The 24046-nt window shown below is 45.1% G+C and overlaps 1 protein-coding gene across 5 annotated transcripts in view; it reads right to left on the reverse strand.

Moving 5' to 3' along the window:
* Positions 1–1853: 1853 nt before the first annotated feature.
* The window catches only part of tab2 (TGF-beta activated kinase 1 (MAP3K7) binding protein 2), a 34495-nt gene continuing 12302 nt past the window's right edge, over positions 1854–24046 (reverse strand). For 3 of the 5 annotated variants that reach the window (XM_079180280.1, XM_079180281.1, XM_079180282.1), the window contains exons 2-7: positions 12876–13066; positions 10016–11714; positions 7606–7766; positions 6407–6500; positions 5440–5535; positions 1854–4038 (exon numbers count right to left, since the gene is read on the reverse strand). In XM_079180280.1, the coding sequence (XP_079036406.1) occupies positions 3899–4038; positions 5440–5535; positions 6407–6500; positions 7606–7766; positions 10016–11714; positions 12876–12977 (2292 nt within the window). In that variant the 5' untranslated portion in view covers positions 12978–13066 and the 3' untranslated portion in view covers positions 1854–3898. The remainder of the gene's footprint in view (positions 4039–5439; positions 5536–6406; positions 6501–7605; positions 7767–10015; positions 11715–12875; positions 13067–24046) is intronic. The other 2 variants (XM_079180283.1, XM_079180284.1) reach the window with 2 other exon arrangements.

Consider the following 24046-nt stretch of genomic DNA (forward strand, 5'->3'; position numbering starts at 1 on the left):
GACATGCTATATACTGACGTTTTTTATGCCATACTATATATTAGTATAGCATGGCATTCTATTCTATGACATGTAAGACAGAATAGAATACATATTATGCTATGACTCTTTATGATATACTTTAATATATACAGTATATATATAATAATATATTTGACTGTATGTGTGTAAAACTGTCCAGAATTATTCCAGTAATCACAATGCTATAATGAAAAGGGTTACAGATCAAAGAGCGGTAAATTATCCACCGTAGAAGCCATCAATACACATCCACAAATATTAAAATCATTGAGTACACGGATATGCCATTACTAGCATATTTCTTCTGCTTACAAGAGCAACGTTACAGTATTTAAGCAGCTGGTTATGTGAGGAAATGACAGAAATAGGAGCATTTTGTGATGCAAATTAAAATTACGCCAAGCCTATAACTGCTGCTGAACACGTTACACACACAGAGATGGATTACCTTAAACTATATTCAAGCAAGAGAAAATATAGAAACAGAATCATGTATGAACATGTTCTGTACAGTAACTCACATTAGTGAGTGATAACCCACAGATGTAGAGAAGAGAAAAGGCTATACCTTTACACCGTTACATTTGGATACATTCATTGCGCAACTTTTATTGATTATTTAATGCATTCATGATCTTAAGAGGGAGGTGGCTAGTTGGTCCCAGGTCTGCTGGCGCTCTGATATCCTACCACAACCGAGCCGTTGTGTCAATGCAAGTTTAATATCATGTAAATACAGTATAGCATGCTTCAAAACTACTACTAATTCAGCTTTCTGCTTTATTAATTCAAGCTCGTATACCAGCGGTATGCGTTTAACAAGTCAGGCTTTGTGTAACCTGATGAAGAGAGAACGGTAGAGACCAAATTATGCACACAAAGACAAACTACTTAAATGTTCATGTGGACATGACATATAGTGGTACACAGGTGGTATTCCTCAGGTCAGCTCTGCAGCAGTGGCCCCTCCTCCAGCCGCGAGCACAGCTTCACCTCCATGATTAGCAAACACCACGCTGCTGGAGGTCCAGGACGTATCGCTGGGCCCTCTAGAGGGAAGAGAGGCACGGGAGAACCAGAACCAGGCCGGACAGACTGTCAGACGCTGCTGCAGGAAAAAGAGAAGTTTTCTGAAGGGATTCTGGTGCTAGGAAACACTACCACTTCTGTCCACAGGGACCGCCAGAATCAACACAAAATGAAAGTTCCATGTAGTAGCTTTAACATAGATTGAAGGTGGAACATACATACATTTCTCCTGAGCTGCTGGCTGTTTGCATCGGATTGAATGACAGCATGAGAGGGCAGGGGCTCTGGGAAGGACACCGGGAGCCTGAACCTGCGCTGTTTCCATGTGGGCAAAGTTGATTTATTTGGCATAACAGTTAAACTAAACAAATACTGTTAATAACATTAACAATGGCACAATTCTATTAAGTGTCCCAATAAGACAGCATGCACAATACTAGAGCCCTGCAATTTAATAAAACTTAAATAGAATGCAGCCGTTAACAATTAGTTCCAGCTGCAGTTTTTCTGCTATGACAGAGCAAAATGTTTACTCAATTGGTTTCAATTACTGTGAGGGCCTTTAATACACACTATGGTATTACAAATATTTGGGAACATTAAGCTGGTGGTATATATATATATATATATATATATATATATATCATATAGAGTATATATATCATATACAGTATACAGTACTGTATATCATATACAGTATATGTCTACATGTCAGACAAGCTGCCTCTACTCAAACCTATGTTGGTCTCTTCTGCCATCTAGTGGATAAGAATATCAGTATCACAAAGACAAAAAACTCAGAATAGATTTTTTTTAATTATTTTTACAAATAACTTATCTGTTACAAAGACAGTTTTCCCAGCTAAAATCAAAGAAACACTTTAGATATCCAAATTATTTTTTTCCATTTAATAAAACATGAATAATCTGCCTCTTCACACCAAGGTGCAGATAAAAGATGAAAACTGGTTTCTTTGGATTGGAAAAGAAAAAAAAAAAAAAAAAGAGGAAAAAAGTATGGTGTAAGTGCTTAAGAGACAATAATCCATCTTCTACTTTTAAATGGGTTTAAACATTACTACAATTTCGGTTTTAAAAATGGCACTCGGATGTGACAGAATAGATACAAATTCAATAGTTCTAAGGCACTGACGCAAGGCAACGTTTCACAAGTGTGGAAGAAAAAAAGAAGAAAGAAGAAAGTAACTACTCCACAGTTAAGGTAAGGTAATGACAATAAGTAAACTTTAGAAACACCCTCATCAATAAAAGCTTAGAAGGATGAAACGAGCCAAATACAAATAAGAGTATACAAAGTGGACAGTCATGTTGTCTGCTTCCATGGTGTTGTGACTATTGTGACCGGTTGTATGGAAAGGCACGAGACCCATATGAATATTTCTACATCATAGGTACACTTTAAACTAAAACGTGTTTACTTTGATCTTTAAAAAAAACCAGATTCAGGAGTGCACAGCGACATGGAGACCTTTAACCCAATCAGACGCTCTATCTGCAGTGACATCCTGATTGAACTGGAAACAGAGTCTCTTTGCACCGAGGTGTAGCTGTCCCCAAAGCATTAAACATTCCAGTTGTCAGATAAGATGGCAGTTTGTAATTTTTGCTTTATGACCCCCTCCCCTGCCCCCCGACATATTTGACGTCCTGAAAAAAAAAAAAGACTCCTCCATCGCCTTGCTTTTTGCTGCATCTTCTGATCGTACAACTCAGCAATCACAGGAGTGATGAAGGGACGGGGTCAGACGTAGCTTCATGGTGACTGCAAAGGGCTTTTTAAACGGCTCCGCTCCTCTCCTTCTGCAAGGCTTCAACTCTCACAGAAATCAAGTCAAAAAGCTTAAAAAACAAACAAACAGGGGAGCACGGTGCTTATTGGTTTGAAAGAGGGAAACAAAACGAGAAAAAAAAAAGAAAAGAAAAGAAAAAGTTAATAAAGTCTATAAAGCTATACTTACAGGAAATACACGTGATTCATAGTGTGAGGAAGAAGGCTTTCAAGGCACATTCTAAAATTATGTACAGTAAAAAGCTCGAGGGGAGTTTCTGCCTCCGTGTACTGTACACAAAGCATGCAACTTAGTTTCTTTTTCATTAACTCATGACTGAGGAGACAGGAAAGGGGACACTGAAGGGGGAGGGGGAGGGGGGGGGGGGGGTGGGGCAAGAGGCACGTTTGAGTGGCAGCGACACTGCTGGTTCCCCCTTTTTGACATCCTCTAGAAACAGCAAACAAACTTTAAAAGTTCCACGATTCGTCTGTTAGTTTTCCCTTCAGGTGGAGCGCAGTGGCTGAACACAGTTCCCAATTCCCCGATCATGCCACCACAGAGGAAGAAAAAAAAAAAACGACAAAAAAAATGTAATCAGCAAAAAGGCACATTTGCACCTGTGTTGTGTTGTGTTGTGTTGTGTGTGTGTGTGTGTGTGTGTATGTGTGTGTGTGTGTGTGTGTGTGTGTATGTGTGCCGTCACACTGCAGGGCCACACTCGTAATACTGGAAGTGGCAGCAGCGAGGTATCCCCGCAGGAAAAGTGTCACCCGTCGAGCAGACTCGACCCCGCGGCATCCGAGTCTCTAAGGTGAGGTATCATCCGACTCTGCCGGCCTTTGTGGAAAAACCCGTGCCGTAAACACCATCCGGTCAAGCCTTCAGTGGACAGCATTCTACAAACCTTAGAGAGGAGGGAAGAAAGGAACAGAACGGGACGAATGATGCCCGACGGCGTCCCGAGTTTTCATACGATGAGCGAAACAGAAGAAACAGAGAGGCCCTTTTTTCTATTCTGGTCTGGCCGGGCGGAGGCGCGTCGAGGCCTCGTTGGCTCAGAAGTGCCGCGGGAAGTCGCACTGTTCACAGCGGTTGAGGGCGGGGTGGTTGAGGAAGGTGCAGGCGGTGCAGTTCCACTGCAGCCCCTCGTCCTCCTCCTGGTCTGCGATGGGCTTCACAATCTTACTGCCCGGGTCTGTGAGGAGGAGGAGGAGGAGGAGGAGGAGGTGGTCAGGACACAGAAGAAGTGCAATTCACCAAGTTTATCCACGGGAAATGTGTTAACATGCACTGCAGCCATCTGATTATCAGTCACTGGGCATTAAAAGATAACACAGCTACATAGCGGCTCAAAAATGTTTAGAAAGGTTTTTTAAGTCAGTGCATGGTGTGAATACAATATCAAACATCATTACACTGAAAACTCTGACTCCTAACACCAGGGGCCTGTGTCACGGAACAGGATTTGGGGGTTAGTGGGGTAACCCTGTTTCAAAGTTCCTAACGTCCCCATTATACTCATAAATAAGCACGCAGAGCTCGTTGAAGACACAGGTACATGGCTGACGATGAAGGGTGGAAGAATGAAACAAGAGGAGAGAGGACAGAGATACCAACCAAGTGGGAGAGGAGGGGAAGGAGCAGAGGAGGGCTCCATCATGAGCTCAGAGGTCACATTATATCTACACCCTCTCCCGTCTGGCCCAGGTAGTGATGGAGCCGAGCAGAGACAGAGGAAGGGATGAACGGATGAGGGGGGTAGGCGGATGGATGGGTGGAAAACAAAAAAAAGATCACGGAGCAGGTAGGGGGGAGGGAGAAGAAGAAATGAGTCGTCAGTCAGTCAGAATCAGGGTTAAACCAACATCTTGAGCAGATCGTAAGGCTTTGATTGACAATATGTAAAGAAGGAAAACAATCAATTTGATCCGTTCATATACATCCATCATTGTGCAGATGTGTATCCAGCTGTTCTCACAGCTGATTAGGTGTGTTCACTCTGTATTCAACAGCTGACAGGAATGTTGTCTCAAGATACTCTAGTTTGGAGACTAGTTCTTTATTATAATATGCACAGCCTGGTGGTCTGGGACAGGATGCTAAAAAACTAAAACGTCATAACTTCTTAAAAGTTTAAAAGACAAAATAAACCTGAAGAACTGAAAGCAAACTACTTCATTTGCTCTTGTGAGCGCAACCCTGGTCATACAACAATGCTAATGTCATTTTTAAAGAATCTGTCGATTATTGAAACATGCAACCGCTGTCATTTAAGTCAGTCTGAAAAAATGTTGTCTTGTCATTTTATTTATATTTATAAAAGAATGAAGAGTGGATATTACAAATGACAACCGTATGCCTGGCCTTCAGCACATAAGGTAACAAATACACACACACACACACACACACACACATATACATACATACATATATATGTATACACACACATATATACACACACACACACACACACACACAGATATAGGATTTAGGGCCAATACTGTTGTAGTAAATCTAATATAACTTAAATGTAAGGAAAGTATCCAACGGAAGAAGGAATGTCCAGACAGGACCATGCAGCCTCCTCTGAACTTACCGATAGATAAAGTACCTTTGGGTTTGGGGGGAAGAGGACCAAGAAATCCCATGTTGTCGTAAAAATTATGGATTGCACTGAGATTAAAGTGTGGTCCTGTAACACAGAAGGAAAAGGAAAGTGGGTTGACATTTGAGCTATGCAGCTATGCAGTCAGCACCTAGAGCAAGCACACACACACACACACTGCACTGCACTGCACTGACACGTGGTCGGATTAACACGCCAACAAGTCTACATAGAGTATGTGAAACGACCGGTGATCGTCTGTACTGTAATGATACCGCTAGGTGTGTCTCCCTCTCCCCTCAGAAACTACGAGGAGTCGAATCTCACCCAGTTGTCCCGCCCGGCTCACTTACTGTCAAGATGGTGGGATTTATTCATCTCAGATATTGCATCATTTTGGGTATTTTGGGACTCCTGCACGTGCTCGGTTACAAAAGGAGACCAAACTTTTCTATGGATGTCTGTTTTTGAGCTATGACAAACGCCAAAACGAGGCGTGCACCAGACTAGGCAGGTTGTTTTTAGCTGAAAATGCCTTTTGACTGTGACTTGACATCCGAGCTGGCCACGGTTTATGTCTGACATTAAACCCCAGGAACCGGCACGTGTGCGACGGCTGCCATTCATTCCCGTGAGCCGCCTCTTGGCTTTCCTTCACCTGTGTGAAGCTGCTGGTCAGCGGTGGAGTGCTGCCAGGGGGCCAATAAATCCCTCGTTACCGACCAGCGACCGGACGCAATTCAGGAAGAGCTGGTAGTTAACAGCACAATGGCAGCACCTTGAGTGTGTGTGTGTGCGGGGAGGATGTGAGCAGCTGCGGACCCTGGATCAGAATCTGGTCTCCCTCACTCAGTGACTTACTGTTATTATCATTCAATACAGACATGTACGAGATATGAGCCGAGCACTGAGTTCAAGAGGACGTATCTGTGATTATGTATCAGAGAGAGAATCCTACCTCTGGTTTGAAGGAGATCAATTTCTTTGGTGAGGCAGTCGATGTCGATCTGCAGTAACCTGTTTTTGCATCGCAGCTGCTTCATTTCCTCGATCTGAAAAAGAAGGAGACAGGAGGGGATCAGCCGGCTAACTAACACACACACACACACACACACACACACACACACACACACACACACACACACACACACACACACACACACACACACACACACACACACACACACACACACACACACACACACACACACACACACACACACACACACTTCTCAGAGTGAGTGGAGCAGATCTGTGTCAGGAGGGGAGCTGGCTGGCCTCAGTAAACAACACAGAACCAAGGAGCTACTGAGCTCAGCAACACCAGCCAATTGACCCCCCCCCCCCCCCCCCCCCCCACACCACCTCCTCCCTCTGTTGACTCAATCTTTAACAGCCGACAAAAACAGCCGACTCGGCAAAAAGCTCAGAGCGGTGCTTGATCTGAACCAGAGAGGTTTTCGACAAACTCACAGCCGCAAATCTCAGCATAAACGTTGACGTTGCGCCGGCGATAAATATGGAGGCGTGTTCACTTTTAACAGTTTTCCCTTTGAACTCTCCCCCGCCGCCGTTTCAGCTGTGCAGGACTCGCTGTGCAGCTCCAGAGTGAACTGTGACGCCAAGTCTGAAAACTATGGAACTATATCAGCCCAAAATCATAAACAGACCCTGTAATCAACATAGTGTCGGGGTGTGTTGATGAGCCATGAGCAGGGACCGAGAAATGTGACCCGGATCGTGTTGTTTTGTCTGCTCAGCTTTTATCTGTCGGTAATAACCAGTGAAGCATCTGTTTGCAGTTATGAAGAACATCTCTAATGACTGCGAATAAAATCATATTGTTGTTGTTTTATGATTGAGCTGCCAATGAAAGATGTTGGTTAGAATTCCTTGATATTTTCCCTTCCAAATGTCCAAACTTTTCTACATTCTGGCTGGTATGACTACCATCTCTAAAGCTGATGATTACTGTTTTCAACATTAAATATCAGTTTGAAATTGTATTATTGGGCAACTGGCTAATGGTTAGGACCATAACATATAACTGCACCCTTTGTAGCATTACCATTTCCTGTCTGTATGCAACTGTCATTATCAAATGAAAGCAAAAGATAATCACACGCATCTCTTTAAAGATCCCTGAATGAAGCTTACAGAAGGAATTTGGGAGGCCGAGTTGGATCTCTCCAGCCGTCTCCTGGTCAGGTCGTTCTCCATCTCGTTGACCTCCTCTTTTAGCTTCTCCAGCTTCTTCTTCTTCAGCTCCAGCTCGTGCCACAGCCTGTCCATGCGGGCCTTCTGATGGACCAACAACGCTGCAGAACACACACACACACACACACACACACACACACACACTGACATCAGCTGTCTCCTCTGCGCTACGTTCATTCATTCATTCATTCAGTGGCAAACAGCTACTGAAAATACATACACATAATTTAGCATGACACGTAATCACAAGAGGGAAAGAAATTCAAAGAATACGATAAGGAGAAACTCCCCGTAACCAAAAACTGAAAATCAAAACAGGGAGTAATAATCCCTCTGAGGATGATTGCTGTGGACATACAGTACTGACACATCTGCAGAATCACCAGTCAAACCAGTTTGGAGCATCAAAACAACGTTGTGTAAGGAGAGACGGGGGAACTACATCAGACTCCTCTCTGTTGTCTATCGGCCTGCGTTGTGGGAACGTGAAGGGATCACACGTATCCCGGTGAGAGGAATGCTGCAGGGCAAGCGGTGTTTAATACAGAACCTTCCACACATGTTCTGCTCAAGTCTCTACAGCACGTTTCCCATAATTCATTAGAGTTCCTGCATCCGTTTGACAGGTCGTAACTCCTCCCACGCAGACGCTCGATGACGCAGCGCTCTCTGTCCTGCTACACACAAACACAGGCCACCTCTCAACTCATGGGAAGATCGTGTTCTGTTGATCAAACAAGTGCTGGGGGTCGCATAGTTTGGTTTTTTGGACATATTGTTATTTTTATTATGCGATTACGATACTGTTTTGACCTTCTCGGCACCTTTCTTCTAAACTTGCCACAAAATTAGGCTGACAAATAGGTGAAGCAGTTAGAGAATACCACTTAAATTAATATCAGCACGTCCTACTTTTATTGTTTTTTTTTGAGATTTAGGAATTTGGGGAGGCACCAAGTCGGATGATCCTCCAAAGGTCCACTGAATGATCGGGTAAACATATGACTATGTATCGGGTTTTTTTAAACTTGAGATTAAATTGAGCTCACATGTCGTCCGGCTGCGTGAGGTTACTAACCCACAATAACAAACACACATTCAGTTTTATTTGATTCATCAAATTGGCTTGAAGGGTAACCTGGACTCTATTTCCCCATGTTTTTGTGTCTTAGGGACTAATTGGGACAACAACAACTTTGGATTTTGGTTCAGTATTGAGGGAAAACGCTGCGGACGGCAGAAATCGCTCGTTGCAGCTCCTCACTGTCAACGTGTGTCCACTAACGGTGTGTTTTTGACACTAACGGGCTCAGATTGTTGTTCTAAGTGTCTGGTAATATTATGGAAAGGACCCTACAGAGAAATAAAACATTTTTCTTTAACCTTTGCTCCAACAAATGCCTTCGCCTGCCAACCAGAGCCGGGTCCTCAACATTATGTAATTATAATAACGTTATTCTGCTGCCAAACAGTAACAGCTACAGACCTGGTGTGAACGGTGGCTTGGTGTAGGTTAACATCAGCAATTCATATGAAATTAACAGTTAAGTGGTGACAGGTGTGTCTCCACCAGGTACAGTTTTGGGTGTCGATATGTATTTTTCCAAGCCAGAGCAGGTAAAGCCGGGGGGGGTCATCAGCAGAGGCTGGTGTGAAGCCCCTCTTGGTGGTAGTCACCACCAAGCAGGAGCCACAGCCGGTGACTCACACGTGATCCAGTCGAAAGCCCAAAAAAGGAAACAGCAGTGTGCTCGGACACGTTTGACTCACACCACAGAATCCACCAGTCTCAGGGGTCGTCGGAGCAAACGCTGCGTGTAGCGTGGAGGACTCACACCGACGTCATCGCACCGGCCCCTCAGCGAGCGAGTCACCGTAACTTTTAGTCTACTTCACAGAGACGGACATGCGGAGCGGTGTTTTCTACAGCGACTGAACATTTGTACACACAGCTTGGCTCAGGAAGCACATTACAGTCAGTGTTGTGGAAAGAGACTTTGTAAATCACACAGTACACTTTGTAGTAAAATTACTTTCTTGGCACGAAGTGATGGAAAAAGCATTTGACCCACTGCTGGTAGCAAAAAAAAAAAAACTGCATACTACCAGGTCTTAAAACTGGTCTTTTTCCTTCAGCACTGTGCACTCTTAACACACTTGACATTTGCTAAACAACCAACAAACGGTGAAACAAACCGCTCTAACAAGACAGAAATGTATCCGCACACTTGCAGGCTTGAGAGCTTTGCAATGTATTTTTGCAAAGCGGTGTTTTTATTTCTATTTATTTATTTTTGGTCGGGCATAAAGGCTGGGATAAGGATGAGAGTGACGACTCGGCATTGCTCACCTTGTGTGTACGCTGCATCGTCGGAGCCCATGCTGAGTCTGCGCGGCTCGCTCGGCCTCTCCCTGTGTGGCGACAGCGGGTCTGAGAGGTGGAGGGGGTCTGGCTCCACGAAGTGGTGGTCTGAGGGTAGGCTGAGGAGGTTGTTGGGCTCAAACGTAGGGGACACGACTCCGGGGGACACAGCCGGGGGCTTATTGGGGGACACGGTGATTTTAAAAGTGTATTTGGTGTTGGGCTGTGTCACCACCACGCGCGGGGAAGAAGCCGTGCCTCCCCCTCCTAAAGAGGCGCGGGACTTCGGTGGATGGTGGTGGATGTACGCGGGGCCCATGCTCACTTGGCCCCCCATGTTCCTGGCCCCTGAGGGCCCCTGCAAGGGAGGGTTGGCTGAGATGTAGACTGTGGGAGGGTTCCTACCCCCACTGTCGTCGCTGGAGGCATTGGCAGAAATGTAAAACTTGGGTTGAGAGCGGGAGCCGGCTGAGGCCACGACGGCGTCTTCTGAGGGAGCGGGAGCAGCAGTGGGCGGGCTGGCAGAGATGTAAACAGTGGGCTGGCTGCGGCTCAGACCTGGGCCTCCGATGGAGAGAGGGGTGCTGGGGACAGTGGCCACCCCGGTTGAACAGGGGGAAGGGGAAGGACAGGAGGAGGACGACGTGGAGGAGGACCGGGGCCCGCCGCTTGTCCGCAGCACGGCAGTCGTGGTTGTGGAGTTGCTCCTCTGGGGAGATTCAAGTTTGATCTCTATCTGATTCTTCCGCGGGCCAGTGGAGATGTTCTGGATGTTGTACTGGCTGATGGTGGACAGGGAGGTGGGCATGACAGAGGAGGAGGAAGATGAAGAGGAGCACGAGGAGACGCCGGAGGAAGAGGCCTGGCTGCCAGAGGGGAGGATGGAGGGCGCCTGGGGATTCGTGGGGGAGCTGATCGGCATGTAGACGTGAGAGGTCTGGTGGCCCTGTGTCTGGTGCTGTGAGGTATGCAAGGAGGCGGCGTGCTGAGGGCTGGACCAGGAGCCGGACAGGGAGGAGGGGTGTGAGATCTGGTAGATCTGCTGCTGGGGCTGGGAGGTGGGGCTGTACTGGGCCCTGCCTCCCTGCTGCTGGTTCTGCCGGGTCGTACCAGACTGGCTGACATAGGGCCTGATGTAGATAGAGTTACCCTGTGGACTGCCGAGGCCCTGCTGCGGACCGCCGTGTATGTGCAAAGAAGTGGGTGTGTTGCGGCCCGTCTGGATATGGGGCGCTAGCGTCACGGTGATGGGGTTGAAGCGCGGGGCCTGCTGGACACCCATAGCGGACCCTTTGACACCCAGAGGGTAGAGTCCGAGGTGCTGTGGAGGCTGCGGTTTCCGTGTGGGCTCCATCCCACCGAACACATTGATGCTGGAGGGCACCTGCACTGGGGCTGACTGGGGCTCCGGCTGAAAGAAGTCACTGTTGGGGGCCTGGCCTTTCTGGAGGGGCCCGTCGCTCAGGCTGTGGGCCAGAGTTCGACTGCCGTTCATTCTCAGGCCGTCCCGGACCGGGGCCACGTGCACATTCTGAGACTGCAGGCCCAGGTTCAGCTGGGTCATGTGATTACGAAGCCTGACGAAGCCGGGGTCGTCGGAGAAGCCGAGGTTTCCTTCTTCGCTGTACAGGTAGCCCGGACTGACCTGGGACAAGTATTCACAGCAGGCGTCTAAATTGTTGTTGTTCTGTTGGAGAGACAGAGGAAATCAGTTTATTATGAAATATCAGTGTTTCAGATGACAATCCTAACGTTTCACACCTGTTTTTAATCATTACCGTTTCACCATCAAATAAAAAACATTCCAAACTGGCTCGTTAACATTGTTGATCCATATTGGCAGATACAGATCCCTTTGTTCTTTGATTACAGCAGCTGGTCTACAAGGCTCTAGATTTATTTTTTGCCAACGTTCCAAAAATCATTTCAACTGCTCTTAAGTCCGTGTAAACCATCAAAAATGTTATCCTTTTACTTTGTGATAGACATCTATAGCGGGTTTTTTTCTTCATAAAAACAACAAATGTTAAGGAAAGAAAAGATTGTATTTTTTGTGATTAAAATAAATCTTGTCATCAGTAGTTTTAATGATGTATAATAAGCTGCTTAGAGACAATGTAAACAGGTCATAATTCATCTCTAATATATATTCATGTTGCTGTGAAAATATCTCCTTCAAACAACTGGATGTATTCAAGTTTCTCACCAACACTACATTTTACGAGACCACACGTGAACACATCATGATAACGTTATAATTGACCTTCGCCCAATACTCCTTTTCACTGAACAGAACCTGAACGCATCACAATGTAACTGAACGGACCTTTGTTCTCCTCGTGTCAATTTAAACACGGATTAGTTGTTTACATGTAACATCATCAGAGATCAGCGACAAGAAGAGCATAAATGCAGACGTCCTGATGGCATATTTGACTAAATATTGGCGGATAACGATGTCAGTAAAACTTTATTACACACTGTGATGGTTAACGTTAAACTGTGTAATTAACGTGTGCCGAACCGTGAGGGGGGATCCGTACGGATCACGGATGGACAGTGGTCCGTTACACCACTATAGCAGTAGAGCCCGGCTGAGCCCAGTCTGATGTTGACGTCAATAGTGAAAAATTACAAAATTTGATGAGAATATATCTGCTTTATATCTCTTTTTTTCTATACATAAACTCATAACATTTAACAGATCTCATCAAAAATGTTTGTTAATCTTGTGACCAAGATATGTAGAGTGTGGGATAGTGTGGGAAAAATAATCCATGTCGTGGTTTCTAACTAGTACTATAGACACATGTGCACCTCTGGGGTCAAGATGTCTGAACTAGCCCACCTGCAGAACACACTGGGAGACAACACCCTCGGGGACTTCAGGGAACTTCTGGCGCAGGTCATGCAAAACCTGAATGTCAATCTGGTGGCTTCCCTGGGCCATTCGTATGTTGCCAGGTCAGGACTGCTCGTTCTGTTCAGCGCGCTGGGGCGTCAGTCGTGGCAGCAAACCGCCTTCATCTTGAACATCTTCTAAAAGCAAAGGAAAGCATCCGATGAGAAAGTTCCCTGCATATGACTTTTGTAAAAAAAAAAAAAAAACATATTACAGAATGTAATTTTTTCCTCTAGTCGGAAGGGAATCTTCACAAAGTAACATGAGCTGGAGAAGTCTGTGTTTTTTTTATTACTAAAAAATGTCCAAGTGGCAGAGAAGGCGCCAATGTGGTCTACTGCAAGTCCACTCTACAAGACATCCGTCAGACGTTTGAGGGTTGTCGATTTCATTACGGTTGGGGAACTTTCAAAACAAAAGTTCACGGTTCCTCAACAAGAATACATGGCATTCATTGGAGAAGCTCTCCTCCACACAGAGCTCCCTAATAAAAGAGTAGCAGAGGGAGGAAACCACCTCTGACTGACGACTGGAAACCAGCCTATCCAATTGATCTCAACATCAACACTACAGAATTAAGGACGGGGGGGACGGGGGGGGGAGTAGTGTACTCTGGAGGAAAATCTCAGTGTAAAGATCTGTTGAGCTCCAGCGTAAAGCAGATCTGTAGAACAGTTGATCCTTGAGAATCTGAAATGATTTCTGACACTGCGCGAAGATAGAGCCGCAGGGCTGTAAACTGCGTTTGCCCCAGTCTCACACAGGAATGTGGAACGATATTTATCCTTTTTCCAAAGGGCCGACCAGCAAAACTTTCTGCACACACAGTGGAACCCGTTAATAGATTGAGTTCATGTGTTTAGAAGCAAGACAAAAGTGGGGCGCTGTGGACTTGTGTGCAGCATTGTAATTCGAGAAAACATTTCCTGTTTGAATTCTTCCTTATGCGTTTATTTGTCATCATTTTGTGGATGTGTTTGAGTAATGACGGGACTGTTGCTAGCATAATAACCTTAATGTCACATGAAAAGGGTTACTGAAGTGATCCAAGTCCTTTTGCCATGTCCAACTGCCCCCAAATCTGCATTCAGATAAACCCAGTGCTCACCAGTGATGTGAATGGCTTAACACTGGTTTCCTAATCTTTTTTTGACCAGAAATAAATCATCGACTTAATCATCACAAAATCCATAACAGGAGAGTGTTCTATAACCACCGAAATGAAACCAGGTTATATTTAACCCGATTTGAACAGCTGTCTGTTCAACTGCCAACAACCAAAACCTCCCTTCCTGTGACACGCTGCTGTGTGTTGATTAATAATCTTATGATTTATGCTGAGATGCATTTCTAATATTTAGTCTAGCCTCCTTGAAATTGACTGGATGGACAAAAATATAATAAGGTAGTATTATCGCAGGGCTGTTGTATTACACGGCTTTCATTTTTACCAAGTTGTACCTAATAAACTATCAAAATGTGGGTTTTAAATGTTGCCTGGTGAGAATAAATGAGTGAATGGTAAGTGTTCAGTGACAGTGGTGCCCGACTGTTTCCTCTCCACATTCTACGCGTAACCTATACTCACACCTGGGAGCTGGCCAAGGCAACCGCACTATTACACTACTAGCCACCGCGCAACTTCACTGCAGCAGCCGAGGCTCTGACCCAGGGTTTTAAAAATAAGTTAGTCTCCATCCGGCACGCCTCCAGGTACAAGCTCCCTTCTCCAACCGCTACCCGACTACGCTAAGGGCCGAGGAAATACAGACAGGAAAGTGTCGCAGAACAGAGCAGCCGTGACAACTTGACAGCCATGCCTTTGTGTTATCCCACACTTTTCTTCTGACCGCACTCTTTGGAAACATCTTCCTGTGGGAGGTTCAGATCTGACATTCAAAGCACACGCCCTGTGTTCTGCTCTGTGGGGACAGTGTGAGGGGAAACAAGTGAGAAGCTGCTCGACGACAACTGCGTCGCATTAGAGGAAGTACATTTTGACGTCTGAAATACCTGAACGAACAGTTTAATGATGAGGGAAAAGTCAAGAGTGAGCTTCAAAATCACACCGGCCAAGATTTCTAGCAGGAAGACAAAGTATTTATCCGAGCAGCTGCGCTTCTGTCTTATCTAAGCTGTGAGGATGTGTAGTGCCATAACCGAAGAGTCGTAAATCGGCTTCGCAGAGCATCTGTATGTAGCTGTGGCTGATAACAGGAAGAGGAGCCACTCGGCTACTGTCTATAGTGGGGCGCCAGCTGCAAAGGAGGAGCCTGAGCTCAGGGACCTGAGCTACCGAGGGTCTGACTGATCGGAGAGCGTGCTCAACCTGAGCGGCCTTCAGCGGGCAGCAGGCAGAACTCAGAGATCCACCACAGAAGGAAGGCTATGCATTTTATATTTTCTGAGCTACAGTCAAACCTCCAGATCCACTCCTTCCATTCTTACCTTTCACAATAAAAGCCCTAGACATATACACTGCGTAACTGTTTAGCAGAAACAAATTCACTTGGGGAATCTCGCTAAAAGTAACATTTTGTTAGAATAGCTTACAGTAGTGGAGGCTATTCCACAATTGACCTCAGACAGACTGCCAGACGCTGCTCTGGGTCAATAGGATCCTGCTGGTTGGGAGAATCTATTCAAAACTTTTATTGAAAAAGTGTTGCAACTGTTGAAAATTAGCTTTGCTGCCAGATTTTCAAGGTACGATAACCAACGGTATTACACTTATTATGATCAATATTATTATTGAGTTAAAATGACCCTTTAAAAAGGAAAGAATTATAAACCTTGTAAAAGTAGCATGTAACTATAACATGTGATACAACAAAAACCACTGTAGCATGTTAAATTAACTACAAAAGGAAAAATAACATTTAAAATAAAGTCCCCTGATTATTCTAGACGTACTGTAGGTGTGTGTGTGTGTGACAGCCCAGCCAGACTGGTCCTGTCTGTACCTTTAACTCTCACACACAGCTTCTTATCAATACCGTGGATATCCACATGTACATGTTATTATAACTGTCAATTTAAATACGATAGAATACCGTGATACCGGTATACCATTACAAACCTATTCTGGATCAGTAGGTGCTGTTTTGGGGGGTCCTTTACAATACAAGCAATTCTAAGATTTTGCAATTATGCCACCAGACTTGTGGGATGAATTTCGTTTAAAAATAAGAAGCACAAAACGCAGCATGGAGAGCCTCTAAATGCGAACCAGAGGACAGTTTGTCACATCTCAGATTACAGTAGTAAAGCTTTTTCCATCTCCCTCCAGCAGATCAAGTCTACAAACGAGGCCTTTAGAGTGCTCAACTTCACACACACCACTTTTTGGAGCTTAATACAGCTACGTGTTTAAAAACTACAGACCCGGGATGAGACGTCACTGCACCAGAGCCAGAGATCAACAGTCCGCCATTCAGGCTGTGCTCGGGCCGCTCAACCATTGTGGGAAAGGAAATTCACTACTTGGCTGCTGACCCAGTTGCAGGTCAACAGTGTGGTTAGATTGTTTCCTGGCTTCTAAAACAAAAAGGTCCACACCTCTTCACTGTACGGAATTATAGACCTTTGGCCGGCCCGTGTGTGTGTGTTTGTGTGTGTGTAAGAGGGGAGGGGGGGGGGGGGGGGCTCCGAGGGGGGCAGATTAGCCCTTGCGGTCCCTGGAGGAGCTGGTGGAACAGGGCCCGGGGCAGCGCAGTGCTGCCAGCAGAGATAGAGACAAAGCTTCTATTGCTGGGGCCGTTATTCGCCATGCCAAAGCATTGACCCACAGTCCCACACTCATTTCTGCAAGTAGCAGGCCTGCCATGCTCCATCAATAGGCTCATTCACTCCGCCAGAGCGAATGCACCTTAAAAACATCCAAATTCATTAAAGCCTAAATAAAAATGTACAAATAATCAACGGGAGCCTTTTTGGCAGAAACAGCGACCCAAGCACCTGGCACAGGGGGCGCTGCGATAGCCCACACACACACACAACAAGCTGGTGTAAACAAAGGGGCTACACATTGCTGGACACACACACACACACACACACACACACACACAACAAAATGTCATGCCATTCTCTCTTCGCCGTGCAGAGACTGGATGATGCTCCAATCGAGATCGTGTGCGGCTGCGCTGATCATCGTCAGACCGACTCTTCCGACGAATCGGTGGTTCAAATGTGGTAAACACTGAACACAGTGGAAACAGTAGGGATCCCATGTGAACTTCAATCAGGAACATCCTCTGCAGCTTTAAGGAGCGGCCCAGAGGCACTGCATGGAATGTCTAACTGCTGCGTCTTGGTCCAGCAGAACTTAAACAAATAAAAAAAAGGGACTAATTGGCAGTGGACGCTGTTGAGGGCCGCTGGCAGGCGCCCCAGTCTTCCAAAGAAACTACGGACATGCGCGCGCGTGTGTGCATGCGTGTGTGTGTGGTGCATACACTGACACACATTCACAAGATACTGCACTACAGAGCGGCACACAAACTGCTGAAAGTACTCGAAAAGGACCAACATGAGTCACGATCTTGCTGTTGCAACAAAGCTAATATTCGAGTGAGTAACGTTGCACCTGAGCGTTGCAAAACAGAGCCGTCAATAAGTCAAATATCAGACGGCAATTTACGCCCGAGGATGCAAAGAACGCACTGGAGGGGGTTGAATTTGTCGTAATGCACTCGCAGTGTGGTTCGCCTGCAGCCCTGATGGAAGCAGCCAAACAGCAGCAGTCCCAAGTGTGTGCTGCACTTCCTCTCATGCCATTCCTTCTTCATTCTCCTGTGAGCTACTCATATACGCACAACGTGCTTAAAGAATGTGACTCGATTCCTACATTTGTATTGTTTTTTCATTTCATTCTGATTCAATGACTGTGAAGAACCACAGGCCATACCTTGCCTCCCCCGGAGCGTAACAACGCGCAGGCCTGCATGGAAACTTGGTCTTAACGGTAGAGCTTTTCGAGTCATCACAAAAAAAGCTGTGACCCGCTGAATCAAAGTGATTTCCCACCGTATTAATGTCACGCGTCCAACTAAAATAAACCTTCAAGATAAACTGCGATTGTGTCATCGATGGAAACTTGAAACGGTTGTGCGTCTTCGACAAGATTGCCTTAAAACATCCTGAAACTTCATCTCTGAAAAGGTCCGGCCAGGCTGAGAGCATAAATCTGGAATCTTATTACCAGTTAATGTGCTCAGAATGACAAATTCTCCACATTACCGAGATAAAATACATTTCAGACAATAACCTTTCCCTTAAACGTCCTTGGGCCAGAGGTTAAATGTCATGCATGTACCCATATGTATACGAGGATTGCAATAAACTTTAAAATACATTTGTATTCATTTAAATTCATCATAATAACGACGACACTAGAAGACAACACATTTACTGTGAAGCGTGCACACGAGCCCCACACATGAAGCGGTTCTTTTGTTCCAGGCAACGACTCGAGAACAGAAACAAAACCACACTTTATGTGCAGAACCCAAATTGCACTCAACTGTGTCATGAAGCCTGGGCCTCCCGGTGCACGCAGATCTGGGATCAGCTCTGCAGGACGGGCCTGCTCGGCTTTTAGTTGCCCACTTTTGAAAACAGGGTTTTCGGGAGTTCTTTGTGTGCAAGCACGTGTGTGTGTGTGTGTGTGTGTGTGTGTGTGTGTGTATTGGTGATGATGGGTGGGTGGGTGGGTGGGGGGGGCGGGGGGGGGGGGGGGTGAGTGTGTGTGCAGGAAATCAAAAATTCTTCAGTGCCGCAGCCTGCAGCTGGTGGTTTATTGGAAGCAGGCGAGGGCACCAGCTCCCCAGGTCGACCAACCCCTCCCAAGGCACTGTGGGAAACTGGGAGGTCTCAGGAACGTGGAGGAGCGCCGCGTAGTCAATGGACCGGACCAGTCCAACCTCTTTTTTTTTGTTTTCCCCTGTAAACACTGTAAATGTATCTGTAAAAAAAAAGCTGCCCGGCCGGTTGTGTCTGTCTTGGCCGTATAAGGTAAGAAGAGGAGGAGAGGAGGAAAGGAGGGGGGGGGGGGGGGGGGGGGGGGGGGGTATTTAGAAGTGGCAAGTAGGTGAAGCTGTTGGGCGCTTGCTGCAGCTTGCTTTTCTCTGTGTGTGTGTGTGTGTGTGTGTGTGTGTGTGTGTGTGTGTGTGTGTGTGTGTGTGTGTGTGTGTGTGTGTGTGTGTGTGTGTGTGTGTGTGTGTGTGTGTGTGTGTGTGTGTGTGTGTGTGTGTGTCAGAATGTGTGTGTGTTCTTGGGCTCAGACACCAGTCGACTCCGACCTCCCTCCCACTTTTCAGTCCTCCCTTCCTCCTCCCTCCTCTTCAACACAAGTTATTGTGGGCAAACAGACTGCTGCGCTCACCCAGCAGCAGCAGCAGCTCCTTAAAGTACAAATGTGTGCGTTCCGTCGTAGACCCTGAAGCCGCTTCTCACCTGCAGTCACCTGGGCCGCAAGCAAAATGTGTCTGGGGGGCCTTCTGTTAACTGAGGCAGCGCTGTTAGCTGAGAGCAGCGGTCTAGGGGCTCACAATAAAGACGAAATAATTAACAATAAAAGGAAATGAAGGAAAGAAAACAGACAGTCTTGTCTTCTCAAATATTTGCTTTTATGCTGTGAGTTATTGGATTGTTTTACTTCTTCTATGTGAATGAGAAGGGAACATCACTCTTTAGTTGAACTGATAACGCAGACAACAGGGGTCATCGTGACTCATGTGTAGACATCGCATCACTTTAAAAAAGGTTTCCAAGAACCACTGATTATTATGGTCCTTCAAAAGAAAAGATGAACTTACCACTGTTGCACTGCATTACTTATGGTCTGGCAGCACATTTTTTTTAACCTTTATTTGACTTTTATTTATCCAGGGTGAGTCAATTGAACGCATCATCTGCAACATCCGTCTATAGAATCAAAGACTTGCTCCCTTGCCTGGACATTGTCTGCATTTCCTCTACAGGTCGCCACCAGGGAATAAAGATGGTTTCAAAAGAACGACAGGTGAATAAACCCTGTGGAGATCTCACTGTAATCATGCACTCTGTAATGTCTCTTACAGTCTTAGCAAGATGCTGAATACATTTCCGACACATTTGCTGTTTTTCAATGCGTTCAAACCTACATTATTTAGCTTTTTCTGCTTTTTTGTTGGTGCATTTCTGCAAATAATCATCTCATCTTAAACACCATGCAAGGTTTTCTCAGCCAGACAGCCACTCTGATTTGCATTGCAAACAGAACTGGCTGTTACAAACACTCCTGAAATATGTATTTCACTTTTGAATAACTACAGTGATTTATTAACAATCATTGTTCTATCTGAAAGGTTTGACACAGCTGAAATCCTGCTTGTTTGATCATCACAGCCTTTAGGAGATGGACATCTGCTGACTTGTTAACTGAAGAGAATGCATAAGAAAAATGCTTCCAGACAATAAATGATAAAAAAAAAAAAAAAAAGTGTGGTTAGTCTAGCCACCCTCAGAGAGAACTTTTCTCTTCCTTCTTATAATGGATTCATGACATGAACAATCATCCAACTCCATGTCCACTTGGGAATGGATGAGCAGCGGGTCAACTATCCATAGCCACATAAAGGAGCTTATCTTCACAGAGCGGCGTTCTGGTACCAAAGAGCTAAAGCACTCGCAGTTTAAGTAAACACACTGCAGTAAAGATGTAAATGCACAGTCAACAAAGCGTCTGGTCTAGATTACCAGAGTGACTGGCTGAAAATGAACATTAACATTGCAACACCATGAAAGTGATTCCCAAGCAGGCTGATCGTAAATAATACAGACCGGAGTTCGTGCTGGTGGAGGCAAGCAGGGATGTGATGATGATAAGTACTTTGCTTTGCTAAATACTTTAATCATGAATAATTTCATGAGGTTTCCAACAAAAATGTGCTATAGGAGTATTTACTCGATGATTTACTAAATGAACACCATGCTGTGTTGACGAAGACTTGAAACTAGAGATTGAGACCATAAACTCATGTTTACAATGTTTACTGAGGGAATAAATCAAGAGAGAAGTAGAGTCATTTTCTCATAGACTTCTATACAACCAGAGGAGTCGCCCCCTGCTGGTCAGTAGAGAGAATGCAAGTTTTAAGACACTTCCGCATTGACTTCACTCGACAGAACCGAAGGTTGCCGCCTGACGTGACACATTATCATTATCAGGGATCGGCGACTAGAAAAGCATAAATACTGATGTCCTGAATGACTGTGTAGCGATCGTCAGTAAAACTTTATTACACACTGTGATGGTTAACATTAAACTGTAATTAATCCGTGGTTAGGGGGGGGATCTATACGGATCAACAATGGTCCGTTACACCACTACATTAAATATTCACCACATGGATTAAAAAACTAAAACAAAAAAGAAGGTACGAATTTAGCCAAAAGTTGCAGCTGTTTAGTGAGAGGCTGTGCAATAATCTTCCACCTCTGTACAACAGTTGTTTCTGAGGGCCCGCCCCCCTGCTTTACTTTCCTCAGGGCATTATATGTCAGGACCAAAGCCTGGGCTTAAAATAGAAACCATAGACACATGAAAAGACCTATCGTAAACCACTAATCGCTCTCTATGGTTTCTTTAAAGAAAATTTGAATAAAAAAGGGTGAGACCGCTCTACAAAGCAAAAATTAATAAGTGAAAAGAAAGCGCGTGAGCGTGAACACTGTGCAGCTTTTTCTCCTTACGTTGTGGAAACATTAATTGCCAGCTGACAAGCCCCAACACAGACTCACTGAGCAGGTATAGCACAATAAACTAAACTTTCCAAACCAACTCCCAGAAACGATAGCTTACATGATAGAAGGTATTTTTTTCCAGCCATAAAACATTCAGGATTTAAACCACGTGACCGTACTTTCACACCTTATTGGCGTAGCGTGCGTGGAAGCAGGCAACAACTTTACAAACTGTTGGCGTTCATTGAGACTGGTGCATTATTATTCCAAATACTGCCACGGGCCAAGAGGAGGGTGGACATTGTTTTACCCAACCAATCCAAGTCGAGAAAAAAAAAAAAGGGCAATGCAAACCTTTTCAAATGGGAATGTAAAGCAGTTGTATGCATGTCTGAGCACTTTATATCGCGGGGCAGCACAGAGTCAGCAGCAGGACTCTGGCCTGACCAAACACCCCACCACTGTTGGCTTTCTGCTCCACATATTGTTATTTATTATTCCCGTCTCTGCATGTCTGGGTGGACCCTATTGTGCTTGGACGGCCTCTGGGACCGCTTCTCGGTCTGCCCGGAGAACACGCCTTCAGATCTCCGTCCAAAGCAACACGCTCCAATGACGAGGTGTGGACCAGCAAATGATGGGAAACGCAGGATGCGGCTGAGACAGATTTTGTTGGCGAGCACCAGGAATGGGGGGAGGAGGGGGGGGACCAGACAGATAAAGACATTTTCCTGTCTTTCCTGACAGATTCAGTGATGCGGCCCTGAGTCACAAAAGCCCCCGTTCTTCCTATTTCTTTAAAACAAGCACAGTCAGCATACCACTTCACTCCAAGTGAAAACTGTCAACTCACTTATCTTTTTCAAATCAGTATCCGAACAAATATAACTCGTGAAAATGTCAGTTTGCAATTTTTTTATGTCAATAAGTCATGGTTTGTTCTTTTGTGTATTTACAAAAATGTTGGTGTATTTTCCAAGATAGAGGAAATTGAAGGAAGTCCATTACTCTGATATTTTTCTTTATTAATTGATAAACGCGTCTGTTTAACGTCTGACAATAGTGAAACATGTCTATTACAGTCATCTATGGTCCAAGGCAGACGTGGCCAAACCTTTTGGGATTGTGATGCCTATCCAAGAAAAATAAAAGTACACAGGCCAAACGATGAATGTGTAGTTTTCAACTAGTTACACTGCAAGAACATGTTCCGTAGAAAATTCTTATTCTATCAAAATAACTACAGAATACTACTTAAGAGTTTACCATTTTATATTACTGTAGTTTGGGTGCTCAAATATTACAAAACGTATTTCTGCATCCAATGCTCTTACATCTATACATTTAGCCTATTATCCATCTAGTTTTTAAACTAGGATGTTTAATGTACACACAATTTAATAGAAATATGTGCCACTACCAAAAGTCCAAACCAGAACCTGGAGATGTCAAATTTCAATGATGTAAAACAGAGAAAGAGATTCTATGTGGCTGTTGACACTAAGATTACTGGTAAATATTTCATTCTGTAGTCTTAGATATATTACCACGCTGAGAAATAAAAAACTGAAATATGTTAATGATGATCAGTTAAGGATTCCAGAGGTATTACTTAAAACAAGGCCTGTACAAGCATCATCATCATCATCATTCCAAATTAAGAACATCTGGTGAACCAAATGGGCTTGTGTGCCGTTTCAGAAATACATTTTTTTTTCTCCCCAGGGCTGCTTCAAGTGAGAAAAGCTGACCAGATTTAACCCAACTGTTGGTAAATTTAGGTTACGGCTGGTCTGTTTGTTGACTCTGCCAGAGGTTTTGGGCAGTTAGCCGCCAATCACTGGAAGGACCAATGCTGCCTTCATGTGTGTGTCCAAGGCTCCCATTTACCAGCTGTCAAGTAGCAATCATGAAGCCACTGTGTTGGGCCTCTGAGTCACAGACACACAGGAGGTCAAGAGGAAGCAGCCGCTCTTGAATGCTCACTTTGAACTAGCGTTCTGTTGATGTCCGTTTTCAGGTCGATAAAGCACGATTCGTCAACTTGCATTTAAAGTGTTTCCAGTGGGAGCAGGGTGCTTCAGTTAAAATGGTGGTTTAATATTGCATATTGAGATGCAGCCAGGCCGGTGGTAAAGCTACTCAACTGTGCACATCGATCGCAGGAGCTCTGCTTTCACTGATCACAGCGACGCTGCACTTGTGCGGGACGAGATCCCGAGCCTGTCCACAACAACGAGTCATACGGTGACTCATTGACATGTGGCGCAGTGAACCTGCTGGCTGCTACTAAAAACAACCGAATACCAGCTGAGTTTTTAAGTGGAAGAGAGCGCTGTGCGAGCAGCCCGAGATCTACATTCACCCGGGTACGAAACCCTCCGAGCCCGTTT

The sequence above is a fragment of the Pholis gunnellus genome, assembly GCF_910591455.1.
Source record: "Pholis gunnellus genome assembly, chromosome: 19".
In the NCBI taxonomy this organism is placed as follows: Eukaryota; Metazoa; Chordata; class Actinopteri; order Perciformes; family Pholidae; genus Pholis; species Pholis gunnellus.